General features: G+C 47.6%; 1 protein-coding gene across 1 annotated transcript in view; it reads left to right on the top strand.

The window, feature by feature from the left end:
- The window catches only part of UGGT2 (UDP-glucose glycoprotein glucosyltransferase 2), a 1,372,316-nt gene that overhangs the window by 334,666 nt on the left and 1,021,327 nt on the right, over window positions 1-16,323 (top strand). Inside the window, exon 9 of the mRNA XM_069204567.1 lies at window positions 2,557-2,656. Within this exon, the coding sequence (XP_069060668.1) occupies window positions 2,557-2,656 (100 nt within the window). The remainder of the gene's footprint in view (window positions 1-2,556; window positions 2,657-16,323) is intronic.

The following is a 16,323-nucleotide window of genomic DNA, read 5'->3' as shown; positions in this document are numbered from 1 at the left end:
GATCATGCACATAAATAAATATGTTATCACAGAGCTAAGTTTTTTTTTTAAATGGTGCCAGGTGTACACCAAATAGTAATCAATATCTCATATGACCGATTTAGACTGTCAATTGAAACTGTGAATACAGGCAGAATATAATAAACAGAATTTTATTGGTGGCAGTGGGACACTTATATATCGTTATAAAGTCCACTCCATTGGTTATGAAGCGGGCAGATATGAGAGGTGGAGAGGATCATTGGTGGCAGTGGAGCTCTCATACAAGGTAAAAACATTTAAAGAGCATTTGATTGTGCCACGAGAATAAACACAAATTGTTGTGGTTATAATGTGATCCATTACAAGGGAAACGATCCCCGAAGTGTAGGTTTCGTTTTTATGGTCACCCCTATAGTAGGGCTACAGGGATCGTGAATGCTAAGACTGCTTCAGTCACAATTCCTGTTTGTGAAGTAGCTTGATCAGATAAATGTGGCTATTGTTGATCAAAAAAGCAGCTTACTTATGTCATCAAAGGTCGTATAGGCAATATCACGTACTCCCCCCCTCTGTATGACCTGCTATCCTCGAGGACCTAGTCAACATCCTGCAAAAAGAAAACGAAAACAGTTCCTGATGCGGCGATTGATGTAGGCGGCAAATCATCCTGGGTGTGTACAGCTCAAATGGGTCCCTGTGCCTAATAGGAAAGGTAGTTTAGGCAGGGAATGCTGCCCGCGGGTGTGCGATCTTTAGACTTCCCTATTTTATTTAAATATTGATGCACCAAATATTGAATTAATGAAGTAACATTTAATATACTGGAAGCCTTGTAACTATCAATATTTAATACTCAACTACTCGGATGAAAGGGATTGGAGATTCATGAATATCCTTCTGCTGGCTGGACTGTCTGAGTGTGTTTTTTAGGCCATCTCGGGTCTCACAATTGTATATACAATATAAGCTCAAATGTGTGGTCTTCATGCGTAAAGATAACAGTATGATACAGAAAAGCAAAAACGCTTGTTGGGATAGGTCATTTGGCTGCCTCAGTGTGACCAAGTTCTTGGTAACGTATCTCATAGAGGCTTTATTTTTTCATAAACTCAGTTATTTCGTTGTTTATTTAGCTGGGCCCATGAGATATCATCATTAGACCCTTTAATGTCTGTGCAGGATCTGGTTATCACTGTTTCTCAAACGTTAGGAGTGCTAGAGTCCTCTCCCTATTGGGGGGGGGGGAGGGTTCAGCTTCTCAATGATATATCCCAGCAGGTCATTTTCCGTGTGTCTGTTACTCAAATAGTGTTTCATCCGCTTTGTTGTCTCCTTCTTACATCTTATGGTTCTGCCTTGTTCATTTATTCTGAGTCATATCCTTCTTGACATCATGTGCATGTACATAAGGTTACGTGGGCAGACAATGACATGGACAACATTTGTGGTGTTACAGTTATGGGCTTTTCAAGAGACCGGTGTCCTGATGTAAGTCTGTGCCAGTGTTTATTCACAAGTTTCGTTACTCTGTTAAAGTTTGGTTTGAAAGTTGTCACACCGGTGAGTGTCATTTTGCTCTTTTTCATGGGTCTTTATTAATTACTTCTCATTATTATGGAGGGCTCTGTTCTTTGCTCTTTCAATCACGTGAGTGGGATAGTTAATTTCTTGTAGTTTACTCAGAAGTTTCTTTTCGTGCTTGATGTAACTGTTGACATCTGTACAGTTGTGTCTAAGATGCAGAACATGGCCCACTTGGAGAGTCAACTTGAGTGATCGGGGATGAAAACTTTCAAGATGCTGTAAGCTGTTTCTATCAGTTAGTTAATAATATACCAAAGCTAGTCCCTTTTTATCCATAGTGGTGGTGAACTTAAGAAAAAGATCGAAGCAGTTCAGCTACTCTGCAAAGGTTGCTGCTGCTTCTGTTGAACCTCTACAAATTAGAAAAGGGTCATCTAAATATCTCTTCTATATTTGATATGGTCTCTGGAAGAACAGTCGATATTATCAGTGTCCTTCGATTTGAAGGCATGGTTATAAAATCTGTATTATTCAGAAAGAACTAACATACAGAAATCTATATACTCATATATACACAACATAATTGTCCATTCTGTATGAGATGGAAGAGTTTGATACTCGAGTTAAAGACTACAAACCGAATTTGGCAGTAGTAGGCGGCATACAATACAGTTGGATGTTTTCATTAGCATTTTTACATAGTATTAAACATGTTTTGCGATTTCTGGTACAGGAACATTACAAGATTTGCCAATAATCACCCTTATTTCAGTCCAGTGGTCAAGCAGCTGAAGCCAGCGTTAAAACCTATGTTTCCATATAACACAGTTAGCAAATTGGCCGCAGACTGCATTAGGCCACATTACAATAGGAGATGATGACATTTATTTTGCTGTTCCTGATAGAACACTGAGTTCCGTCATTTTCCGTATGGTTGTATAAGGTAGACTCTAATTTCGACCGCAATATGTAAGTCTTTACTCAAAGTGGGTACCCTCCAATACTGGTGATTTTTAAGTCTGAATTCAAATGTTTATTCTTTTCTTTCAGATTTAAGTTTTCAGGCTGCTTCTAAAATTCTCTCAGTCCCTTCATATGATGCCCTGAAGTTGATGCGCAATATTAGTCAGAATTTTCCAATAAAAGCCAGGTACAGTAAAAATGATCCATCATGAATTGTATTATTGTTGTTTCGCATCCTCCGATTTGGTTAAAGCGCTTTGGTGTAAAATGTTTTCTATTGTTTTTCAGAGTTGAATTATTTTGCCTAACTACTAGTTTATGATATTTGGAATTTAGGGTGGTGTAACATGTCTGTCTCATTTTAGTTCAATAACTTGCAGATTTGTTCGGGCTAGTATTGTAGTCTATTCAATACAAAAGAGGGACAGGGAGATTACTGGTCCAGTGTACAGTCTCCCGAACTGCACTATAAACTAAATAAGTACACTGTTCCAAAGCTACTAAGAAAGTGAAAAGATGCAGGGTCGAAATCAGTTAGGGATACCCATAGTATCAGGAGAGCCCTCAAGCACCCATAAGGGTGACAAGTTCCATCACTGGGCTGTCTCCTCGTCAGACTGGCGCTGCAATGTCTGGCGGACCATCCCGAGAACCGGGATGGTGCTAAACCGAAGGCAATTTGCCAGGTTAGGGTCTGAAACGAATACTGACTGAAAAAGGAAAATAATTATTGTGAATGAGTGTAGGAGAGAATGAGGGAGATAAAATTAGCTCTGAACCTTAAACATCACTTTAATGAGTCAGGGGAAAGGTACAGGCTAAGGTTAAAAACAAAACAGAGTGTCTACGGGAATGATGTTCCACTACACTCTAAGGAGGGAAAAAGGTAGTGTACCTAATCCTGTCAAAAAATGGTCTACATGTTTCGCGTCTTAATGGTCAACGAGTGATCCCACGACGCTTTGTCAGGACCCAGAATACTACTTCTCCTATCCAACAAAAGTTTAGTTTATAGTATTGTAGTCTAACAAAGGGTTGAGGCAACTGGTTATAAACCTAGTAATATGTGTAGAAGCCAAGTTATATCAATCCAACCAGCTCGTGGCTCCTTAATGCAGATGCCGTTGTTGCGTGTCTACTAATTAGGACGTAATCAACATTTCACCCATTATCCCTGGTGCTGGCTTACAACCTTCTTGTCTTGCAATGCAGTGCTTCCTCTCCCCAAAACATTTCTTCACCTTCCCCCCCCACCAGCCTCACTGACCCCTCCAGTCCCCACCCTCCCCACAGACCCCTCCTCTCCATTCCTGCCCAGCACTTAAGCCGCTGCTCAGAGCAGGTGGTAAATGGGAGCCTTAGATCCCACAGAATGGGGAATTCCTTTCAGTGTTGTGCGTAGGAACACTGGGTCCGTACAGTGTTTCGCCATTCCATGGGTTTAACTCATGATTGCAGTTTACTGGCAGGGTGTTACTGTACAATACAGTGAATTAAAGGTGTGCCATTCTGGTCCCATTCTGTTAGCCTGACCTTATCTCAGTCTGTTTCATTGGTGGTTGGTAAGGTACTATTGATGTTGCTAAGGTTTTCATTTAGTGTTTGACTACATGGGATGATTAGCATCTTCTGGAGTGTACCTTTCCGTTGTATTGAGCATAAGAGAATTACATAGATATCACTGTTAGAACGGTCAATTGTAAAGCATAAACGTAAGATACATTTCGTCACGTGTAGGTGTCCGTCTGAATAGTGAAGGCTGAGCAGAGATAACGTTATTTAAATCCATTGCACTTGTGGAGAACGCACCCGTACACCGCCTGGAGCAAGTTGTTCTTGCATGTAACGTCATCACGTAACGTGGTAATGCGCCAAGACTCTTGCACTTGACATCCTCATGCAACAACAATGCATGACGTCCTGGTGTTACGCCAGATGGCTTAAAAAACAGTGTTCATTTTAAGCTATAATACGATGTTTTAACTGTAAGATGCATATTAGCATATGAGGAAAACTTCCTGGACATTAGTGGACAGATAGCGAATGGGGTAAATGTAAACAGTTTTGACCTTTATTTAAGATACCAAATCGAAAGAATAATTAAACCTAACTCTAAATATTATAAAAAATAAAAAGGTCACCTATTATAATTTTAGTTCAGTGATGTAAAGTTGGATGAAAAATGCATTTAACGCGAGCGGGCATTGTGGAAAGTGTACGGAATAAAGTGAAGCTATCATAAACGTATCCTGTTGTAGAGGGCAAACGGGGCTTCAGAAGCTGGCTTGGCACCCTTACTGTGCCCCAGAATATATCTGTCACAAGTGCAGGCAGTGCGCACTGCGTGGGAGAACAGTTCTTTCCTTTCATCTTGCCAGGGATTCGGGCTCAAAAATAGAAAAAAAGACTTCTGATGGCGCACAAATCCATGCAATCAAAGTATAAGAAAAGGCTTTTTTTAGGGCAAGAAAGGGATAGAATACATGTCTCTTCTGTAAAGTGCAAACGTACACTCTTAAGGTTTCTTTTCATGTAACCATCCACATCAAATGTTATATATTATTTAAAGGTATTATGCTTTATTTATTTGCACTTAATTTCAAAATAGCAGAAATTGTGTGACGTCTCAGACATTTCATAGGAAACAATATACATTAGCGATATTGGCTGGGCATTATTTTCACTGTGCAGTTACTAGAAGCCAAAGAGATGTTATGTAAGCTGTAAGATATGGTTAGGTATCAGTTACCTAGATAAAAAGGATTGTGTATTATGAGGCAACGTTTTATGTTTCTGTTTTTAAAGTGGCTAATTCCCAAGATTTCCAGAAAATCAACGTTTGTTGCCACTGGAGTAATGCTATTCCCTGGTAGACCTTCATTTGGAAGACTGAGCTGCTAGGTGCCCAAAGACACTGATGAATAAGGCCAAACTCATTCAACAGCCTGGTTAGGTAAACTCTAGTGAGTCAAAATAAGATTTTTTGGAACATATCCTCATTCTTGAATAGTATGGACCAAGGGAAAAGCCTGGCTCTTTGGGAGTGCTAAGAGAGTTCAGGTAGAGTAGAAACAAAAATAACAATTACGTTTAAGGAATAAAGGCCCTCACTACAACATTGGCCGTAAATGCCGCTTACCGCCGTGCAGAAGAGTGCCAACACACCGCCGCAGCTGCGGAATTCCGCCACAGCTATTACGACCCACAGCTCAGAATCCGCCAAAATCTAGACACCCACACAAGTCCGCCACACCAAAGGTCAGTGATAAACTGGCGATAACAAAACCTCCACTGTCACGCCAACAGGAATGTGCCCACACTATCACGACCCACGAATCCAAGCGGCGGTCTTTCAACCGCGGTATTCCATTGGTGGTACACACCGCCGCGCTCAAAATACACACACATTTACAAAACACAACCACATTGGACAAATCAAAATACACACAGCTGATACACATACACACACCAATCCCACACACCCAATACAATATAAAACACACACCCACATTACCCACAAACCCTTACTACCAAATATTTTGAAGAAGGCCAGAGAGACCGCAAAGACAACACCAGCATACAGAGGCACACAACACCATCACACATACACATCCACGCACAAAACACCCCACACCCCTAAACATCACACCACACATCACAACACACACCACCTCACACATCACCCACACCACCCCATGGCACCGCAAAGACACCCCAGATTTTCTGAGGAGGAGCTCAGGGTCATGGTGGAGGAAATCATCCGGGTAGAGCCACAGCTATTCGGATCACAGGTGCAGCACACCTCCATAGCTAGGAAGATGGAGCTATGGTGCAGAATCGTGGACAGGGTCAACGCAGTGGGACAGCACCCAAGAACACAGGATTACATCAGGAAGAGGAGGAACGACCTGCAGGGGAAGGTGCGTTCCGTGGTCTCAAGACACCACATTGAGGTTCAGAGGAATGGCGGTGGACCCCCACCTCCTCCCCCACAACTAACAACATGGGAGGAGCAGGTCTTGGCTATACTGCATCCTGAGGGCCTCGCCGGAGTAGCTGGAGGAATGGACTCTGGTAATTCAAAGCTTTAACTACCTAATCCCCCACCCTACCTGCATGCTATCACATACCCCCACCCTCGCCCTCACCCCCATCACTCCAACACCTCACATATGTCCCACTATCACAAACCACACATCCCAACACCAAGCCCTGCATGCAACAACAGAGCATGGACACCCATCACCAATGCATGTCCACTACACATACCCACACAGACCCCTAAACAATTATCACACAAGGTCCTACACAGGAATGGAAGCACTGGGGTACAGGGTCACCCACCCATTGCACACCATGGCACACACAAATGCAATAATCATGCCTTTACACCCCTGCAGGACCCCTACCCAACGTCACCGGACAGGAGGTTCCAGATATGTCCACTCCACCCACAGAAGAGGCCCACAGTGATGACAGCAGCTCTGTCCAACTGGATCTAGATGACCAGCCCGGCCCATCTGGGACCTCGGGACAGTCTGTTCCCCTGACACAGTCGCAGGCGAACCACAGAGCCTCCCTCCTCAGGGAACACCAGCACAGCGCCCACCCAGCGGGCCCATCCCTCTGTCCCCAGGACACGTCAAGCAGCAGTGTGTCCACCACTACAGGGAACCCAGGCTAACCCACCACCCCAAGAACAGCAGGGACCTGGGGGCAGTGGTAGTCGGCACACGGTTCAGGGGACAGAGGCCCAGGAAAACCGGGGAACTGGGAGGGCTGCTGTGCGACAGGGGGAGGACAGGCCCAGGGAACCCACTTTCCACGAGGCCCTCGCCAACATCATGGGAGCCTACCATCATTCCCAGGAGACGATGGTAACGGTACTGGCCAAGTTTCAGGAGACCCAGCGGCTGCAGGAGGAACAGTATTTGGGGTTCAGGGAGGAACTCAAATCCATCAACACCACCCTGGGCACCATTGTAGGGGTGCTGAAGGACCTCGTGAACACTGGGAAGGACACTGTGGCACAACAAGGGGCCCCTGACACTAGCCTGGATGATGAACTGCCCACCACCTCCGCCGGCGCTAGTGGACAGGAGGCACGCCACAGGACCACGACACCAGCACCCCACCCCCTGCAGATGGAGAACCACCCTGCAAGCGGTCCCTGAGATCCAGGACAAAGACCGAGAACAATGCCAAGACACCCGCCAAGAAATGAGACCACCCTGAATGTCATCCTTCTGTCCCACTTTGTCATCCTGTCCATCCTTAACCTGCCCTAGCTCCACTTCCTATGCCCCTTTGGACAATGCACCTCTGAGACTAATAGACTGGGCTCTGCCATGGACATTCCTCCACCATCACACCTGACCATTTTACAACCCCATCCACTGTTTAGCACTTAAATAAACACCCTTAAATCACAAAACAATCTGGAGTCAGTCTGTGCTTTCACAATTGTGTATTTGCAATAACTGAGGGAAATAGCAATGTCCATTGCATTGTCAACATACCTGTGTCACACAGCTCTAGTCCATGAGGTCCCATAGCAGAGGTCACACAGTGGGACCCACATCTGTGAAATCGAAAGGGAAAGTGACAAATCAGGGTCCATACACTGGGTGAAAGTGACAGACAGATGAGAGGTTGAACAATTTTTTCAGATGTAGGAGGTAGTGATGTCTTCTTACCTGTGTCTCACTGGAAGTATGAATGGATCATGGTGTTTCTCTTGTCTATGTCCTCTTCTTCTGCCTCCTCTTCTTCACTGTCCACAGGCTCCACAGCTGCCACAACACCTCCTTCAGGACCATCATCCTGCAGAAAAGGCACCTGTTGTCGCAAAGCCGAGTTGTGCAGCATACAGCAGGCCACGATGATCTGGCACACCTTCTTTGGTGAGTAGTATAGGGAACCACCTGTCATATGGAGGCTTCGGAACCTGGCCTTCAGGAGGCCGAAGGTCCTCTCTATAACCCTCCTAGTTTGCCCATGTGCCTCATTGTAGTGTTCCTCTGCCCTTGTCCTGGGATTCCTCACTGGGGTCAGTAGCCATGACAGGTTGGGGTAGCCAGAGTCACCTGCAAATGTCGAGGGACAACTGTTAGACACACACTAACCCTTAGGGACAACCCCAGACCCAGACAACTATTCACACTGTATAGGGTCCATGTCCTCACCTAATAGCCACACACGGTGCCTCTGGAGTTGCCCCATCACATAAGGGATGCTGCTATTCCTCAGAATGTAAGCGTCATGCACTGAGCCAGGAAACGTGGCGTTCACATGGGAGATGTACTGGTCGGCCAAACACACCATCTGCACATTCATAGAATGGTAACTCTTCCGGTTTCTGTACACCTGTTCACTCCTGCGGGGGAGAGGGGTGGACCAAGGCCACATGTGTCCCATCAATGGCACCTATGATGTTGGGGATATGTCCCAGGGCATAGAAGTCACCTTTCACTGTAGGCAAATCCTCCACCTGAGGGAAAACGATGTAGCTGCGAATGTGTTTCAGCAGGGCACACAACGCTATGGACAACACATTAGAGAACATTGGCTGGGACATCCCTGATGCAATGGCCACTGTTGTTTGAAAGGACCCACTTGCCAGGAAATGGAGTACTGACAGGACCTGCACTAGAGGTCTGGCTCCAACTGGGCACACAGTTCATGGATTGTGACATGATCGAGTCTGTAGGTGACTATTACATGTCGCTCTTCCATTGTCGACAGGTCCACCAGCGGTCTGTACACCGGAAGATGCCGCCATCTCCTCACCTGCCCCAGCGGACTTGCTCTATGGATGAGAACAGCGATCAGAGGGTCAGCCAACACTGAGGTACGAAATAAACAACTTTATTGCACACATTTGTCAATCCGCCATGTGCCTGTCTTAGTTTGTATGCAAGGCCTATATATGTGTGACACATTTAAAATTAATGCCATGTGGCCCCCTGAAGTGGCGGCTGCCTGACCTGTAATGTGGGACAAGGGGATATGGGGTAACTGCGCTGGCGTTTTACACCGTCGCGGTAGGCGGTCGAAGACCACGGCACAATCCTGCATTGGTTAATATTGGACCCTATGGGTACCAGGAGCCAATGACGATGTACGTTGGCGGTGACGGTACGCACCACCGCAGACGTGACCGCCATTTTCTGTCTGCTCACTCACTTGATGCCTGATCTTCGACAGGAGAGGACCTACACTGCAACTGCTGCTGTGACCTCAGTCTGGAAGCGACAATGGCTCAAGTGTCTGGGGAAACGGCCCCTGCCTTCACTTCGGAGGAGTTGGAGAAACTAGTGGATGGGGTCCTCCCCCAGTACACACTACCCTACGGTCCTCCAGACAAACAGGTGAGTACACTGTGAGCATGCTATATGGGCAATGCCTGTTTGGAGTGGTGTGGATGGGAGATGGGGGGGGGGGAATGAGGCTTGCATGAAAAAATGGTGAGTGGATGTGCATCAGGGCAAGGGTGGGAACGTGGCCCAATGGCTGTGACGGTACGGACGGTTATTGTTTTTCCTTTTCCCCTGTACTATTCCTGTAGGTCAGCGCCCACCAGAAGAAGGATATTTGGCGTGCCAGCGCCAAGGACGTCCGGGCCCTGGGGGTCCACCACAGACCGAGCACCCACTGCCGGAAAAGAGGGGAGGGCATTTGCTGCTGGAGCAGGAATACGGCCGAGGCCCAGCTGGGAATGGCCTCCCAACGTGGGAGGGGTGCCGTCGCACCATGACCCCCCTGATGTTCCGGATCCTGGCGGTGGCGTATCCAAAGTTGGATGGGCGCTTGAGGGCATCACAGCAGCCACAAGGGAGTGAGTACACTCACATCCATTTGATTCAGCGTGCATTGGAGGTGTCTGGGTTGGGGAGGTGGGCTGTTGGTTTCTCTAGGCTAGGGAGAGCCTTGTAGGCAAGGACCCTTTGTGAGACAGGCTCAGTGGCATCCCATCCCCACCAGTGGTAGGAGCCATCTACACCTAGTCAGGCTCCTGTGACTTGCAGGTGTGCAGCAATCCGGCATAGGCCTTGTCCCTGTGATCAATTAGGGAACTCAAAATGCATGGCGTAGTGCAGAGGGCTGCTGTGTCTGTAGTGTCCGCCAACGGTAGCAGTATTGCATGCACTGAACACGTCTTTCTACTTTCTTTCCCCCCCACTTTGTGGTCTCCTTGTTCTTGTGTGCATTAGCATCATCAGGCGGAGGAGCTGTGCCACCGGAGCAGGAGGGAGCTGCATCCCAGATGTCCCTGGAAGGCGAGACTACGGACTCAGAATTCACTAGTGGGACGGAGGGCGAGGGGAGCTTCACGGCGGGGACAGGAGCTGAGACCAGAGACACTGACTGCTCCTCTGATGGGAGCTCCCTTGCGGTGGCGGGCCCCTCTGTGCCCACCACATCTACAGGTACAGCTGCCACCCCCCTACCAGCACCGCCCTCCCAGCAGCCCCTCAGCGTGTGCCCCGTGGCCGCTCACCCAGGAGGGTGGGCATCTCCTTCGCCCCAGGCACCTCGGGCCCTGCCCCAGTCAGCCCTGCTGCCCTCAGTGAGGAGGCCATTGACCTCCTCAGATCCCTCACTGTTGGGCAGTCTACCATTCTGATTGCCATCCAGGGTGTAGAGAGGCAGTTGCAACAGACAAATGCATACCTGGAGGGCATTCATTCTGGCCAGGCAGCCCAACAGCGAGCATTTTAGACTCTGGCCTCAGCACTGATGGCAGCCATTGTCCCTATGTCCAACCTTCCCCCTCCAACTTCCTCCACCCAGACCCCATCCCCAGTACCTCAGCCTATCCCAGGCACACCATCAGACCAGCATGCACACACCTCAACACACAAGAGTAGCTCTGGCAAACATAAGCACCACACATCCCACAGGCACTCACACAAGCATCATACCCATGCAGACATACCAACCTCCACTGTGTCCCCTCCTCCACGTCTCCCTCCTCCCTCCCTGTCACGTCTCCACTCACACCTGCATGCACTACATTTACAGCCACTACTTCCATCACCAGCACACCCACCACCACACCCCGCTCACGTGCACTCACCACCCCCACTACCATTCACACATTCCTTGTGTCCTCTCCCAGTGTCTGTGAGCCCTCCTCCCAAAGTACAGAAACGCAGTCACACACCCACCCAACAGCCATCCACCTGACGACAGCCTCCAGCCCATGCACCTTCACCCAAAGTCAGCAAACGAACACCTCCTACAACCACTACCTCTTCCTCCACTCCCAAACCCCCCCCATCTACCCGTCCCAGTGTGTCTAAAAAACTTTTCCTGTCAAACCTTGACCTCTTCCCTTCACCTCCCCCACCTCTTCCGTTCCCTAGGGCCCGCCTTTCCAGGTCCCAACCCAGCACCTCAGCCACCACATCACCGGGAACAGTGCTGCCTGCAGTAACCGGCTTCTGGAGTGCACCAAGCAGCAGGGCAGCCAGTGTCCCAAGGAGCGAGGCCAAGGACATTCCCACACCTCCAAAACAAAAGAAGTTGCCCACAGCCCGGAGGGAGAAGGCCAAAACACCTGCCACCGAGGGCTCAGCCAGGACAACGGTTGGGAGTGGCATGACAGCTGCGCCACCATCCAAGGTGGGGAAGGGCCAGAGAAAGAAAGGGAAGTCGCTGCCAACCTGCACAACGGACAAGACCTCCACTGGCACCGCCACATGCACCGCCGCCACAGGCACCACTGCCAGCACCCAGGATACTGTGCCCTTCAGCAGCAGCAAGCTCAGTGAGGCCGCCACCAGCACCGCTGCCAGCAGCAAGCTCAGTGAGGCCTCCAGCAGCACCGCCGCTCAGGACACCGCCGCCATCAGCACGCTCAGTGAGCCCCCCACCAGCACCGCCGCCATCAGCACGCTCAGTGAGCCCCCCACCAGCACCGCTGCCCAATGAGCGCCGCAAGCACAGCTGCTACTGAGCCCGCCACCAGCAGCCACGCCACATCCTGTGCCAGTGGCACCACCGCAGACATGGCTGCCATCCCAATGGTCATTCGACGAGGCTGGTGGTCAGTTCCAGGGGCCTGAACTGCTTCCATGTTGCCCCACCGTCAGTGGAGTGTCAGATCCACTACCTCTGTCCTTGGCAGGATGAAGCACTCTGGGCACAAAGCCCCCTCCAGAACCAGTGGAGAAAGGCATCCACTACCTCAGTCCTTGGCAGGATGAAGCACTCTGGGCACTGAGCCCCCTCCAGAACCAGTGGAGTGTCACATCCACTACCTCAGTCCTTGGCAGGATGAAGCACTCTGGGCACAAAGCCCCCTCCAGAACCAGTGGACAAAGGCATCCACTACCTAAGTCCTTGGCAGGATGAAGCACTCTGGGCACCAAGCCCCATCCAGAACCAGTGGAGTATCACATCCACTACCTCAGTCCTTGGCAGGATGAAGCACTCTGGGCACAAAGCCACCTCCAGAACCAGTGGAGACTGTTATCCACTTGAAAGACTGTGGCTTTGCACTCCCCAGTATAAAGCAGTGGGCAAACCACCCACTGGAGAGACTTGTGAGACTGTGGCTTTGCACTCTCCAGGATACATCAATGGGAATGGAGCCCCCTCGTGGAACTGGCGTTGTGCACTCATCCGGCTGAGGTGCCCCCTCTTCCTTTCCCCCTGAGGTGCCTGTTTTATTTCGATCTGATGCCCCTGCAGTGTTCTCTCCGTTTGGATCGGGTATCTTGTATGGGCCTCGCCCAGGCATTTTGGGCCCAGTGGTCCACGGACTATGTAGGTGCAGTACATGGACTTGAATTCTTGGTGTACATATTTGTTAATAGTGTATATATATTTTTGAGTAATGGATTTTTCATGATTACAATCGTTCAACTCATTTCCTTTTGTCCTTGTGTTCTTCCGGATGGGGCTGGCGTGGGGGGGGGTAATGTAACATTTCAGCATGATTTGGTGTGTGTGTTGTGTGTGAGGGTGGGGGTGTTGCGTGTGTGTCTCACTGTCTTTTCCCTCCCCCCTCCCCTGTGTTGTAGGTGCAGTACTCACCGTGGTTGTCGCCGCTGTCGGTCGTGCTCCTGGTAGAGGAGCAGGAAGACTATCGCAGGGAGAATTTGGAGTTCCGGCTCCATGGTGTCCTGGTTCCTCGTGGGGTGTGTAGAGGTGAAAGTTTTCCCTTCCAAGTCCTGTTTCCGCCGTGTTTTTGTTTGCGTTGAATCCGCCCCGGAAAAGGTGGCGGATTGGCCTCTCATAATGGTGTGGGCGGTACATTGTCTACCGCCTGTCTGTTGGCGGTGACTGCCATGCTATTTGTTTGTACCGCCGTGGCGGTCGGAATGTTAAAGTGGCTGTCTATGTTGGCGGTTTCTGCCGCAGTCATAATTCCATTTTTTTTACCACCAGCCTGTTGGCGGTCTTACCGCCGCTTTAAGACCGACCACCAGGGTTGTAATGAGGGCCAAAGTTCCAAAGATAGAAATGTATGGCAAAAAATTATCTTAGGGAACAATATAGCATTATATCGTACGGGTGTACAACTTTTCTTTTTCTGGCAAAGTTCATGTTTGTCACAATTCGCAAAGTTCGAAATGTTTCCACAGTTTATGTTCCTCTTTGCTTGTGTGAAGGTTTCAATTTGATAAACCTAATGATAGTTTAATGGTCGGGGACTTGAGTATTGTAATACTATCTCTTTTTGTAATCTGCTACTGTACGTTTCACCCATAACAAGTTCCACCTTCAGAGCTTGGGATACAGAGGTGGTGCAGTTGGGCTTGACATGACATCCTTCACCCTAATATGGAGAAACAGGGTTTACACCAGAGAGAGATAGACAGTGCTTCCGGACCTGTGTTGAAGGTGAAAGCAAAATACTGCAGGTTTGTTTTGGTGCTGGAGAGATCAGGCCTTTTGAGTAGATGCAGGAGAAATTTGGGCTCTTAGAGCCGGCACGCCTTAGGTACACCCAGATACACCACTGGATCCTACACCCTCCCACTAGAGAATGAGGAACACAAGCATTAACACCCATTGAAAAATATCTCCTAAACAATGATGATGTGAAGCACATTATAAAATGGCACAATTTTGCATATAAAAAGGATATCTATAAAACTACAACCCTTTTGGGACTATGTGCTTAATGCTATCAGTTCCCGTATAGCAGAATGCCCACAGGTGATACTACTTAAAAGCCCATCCAAGGAAATCTACATTTTATTCACCTGGAGGGGCAAAATTGTATCCCATTCATTGTTAGCCGCGAAATACCCAAAGTTGGAGCTCTGTGATAATGCTGACAGAAGCTGTATGGATGGGGTTTTGTGGTCCTTGGATACGGAGAAAATGACACACAGCTGGGGGGGGGGGGGGGGGTTTACAAAGTGATGGAGCATTATTCTGCAAAATCTGCAAAAAAATGTTACGGCATGGCTGTGTCCAAAAAGACTGAAAGTGGAGGAACATCTTGGAGAAATCGAACCTGGGTGATTATCAAGAGACCAGGAAAGAAACGGTGCTTGGCATATGTAGTCATGCAATGTAGCCTAAAGTGGAGGAATAACGCTGTACTGTGCTGAAAGTCATTTTGCTATATACAGTGAGATTGGTTATGATTTTAATGGAAGGGTCGGCGAAGTTGACTGGATTTACGTTAGGGTATTGTTGATAATTTACCATTGTTGATATATTGCCCCTTTGGTAGATAAGTAAAAAACTCAATAAATAAGAATGAATTTGAGAATACAAGTCTTCTTTCACTGTTTAGTAAGTCTTTTATTAATAGTATTAAGGAAATTCTGAAGTTTGTTTTATATGTTTCATACAATCGTTATTTAAATCATCAAGACTAAAGAGAGGCATTAACCATTTTCATGAAATAATTACCCACTGGATGGTGACAATATAAACCATTCTGTAATTTGCATTAGCTTCCCCGTAAACCGGATCACAGAAGTGTTAGACTACCAATGGACTGTGAAAGCAAAGCAGCCGCAAATGTTTTGGAGAAAATAATGTGAAATTAATCTGTCACATAAGTAATAAAAGAATATATTCTGCTTCCTGATTGTTGAATGTAAGGAAGCCAGATGAACAACAGGAGGCTAAACGAAACAAGCTAGAAATGTGCAGTAGAAATCAATAAATCATTTCTAAGGTGAAAAATGTTATTTAGCTTGCTTAATGTTTACAGCCAGATACGCAGTAGGCAATGACCCTCCCAGAATTGGTTCTTCGTTGACATAGATATGTTATTGTTAATAACAATTCAGATTTCCATCGCTCCCACAATACTGTTTTACTGAAATGTGCAATGGTGTAGTGGCCTTGAACGCCTTTAATAGCAGAAATGCTGGGAGGGTATGTTTCACCTTATGTTCTAGATGGACAAAGCCCGCGTCTTTTCGAATGGATTTGTTGCATTTGACTCTTTAAACTGCGAAGGCCATTTGTGTGCCTGCAAGCTTAACTGAAAAACCTTTTATTCGAATCTTCACTGATGATTTGTTTGTGCTTAAAAGTTTATTATAGGAAGCTAATTGTACACTTGCAGTAGCTGACGTCTCTGAAGAGCCCCTAGACCCACACATTTCTCTTCAAGTTTAGTCAGTACTGCCCCTTTTAACCTCTTAAGTGCTAGGGCTCCTCCACCCCCACTAAGGCCTTTGTTGGATGTATAGGGTACCTTGCCTTGAAACCTTCATAATTTTTGCTTTCCACAAAAGTTATCCACGCCAAATGTGCGTCACAACATCCTGGGGACCGTAAGGAGATGCAGGGTTTATGAATTTCTCTGGAGGAGACTGGAAAAAGAGCAGAAATCTAGTTCTTTTTTTTAAATGGGAATAAGGTGCTGCTCAA

The sequence above is a fragment of the Pleurodeles waltl genome, chromosome 8, assembly GCF_031143425.1.
Source record: "Pleurodeles waltl isolate 20211129_DDA chromosome 8, aPleWal1.hap1.20221129, whole genome shotgun sequence".
NCBI classification, from domain to species: domain Eukaryota; kingdom Metazoa; phylum Chordata; class Amphibia; order Caudata; family Salamandridae; genus Pleurodeles; species Pleurodeles waltl.
The sequence above is the reverse complement of the archived record's forward strand: the minus strand, read 5'-3'. Positions and strand labels throughout refer to the sequence as shown.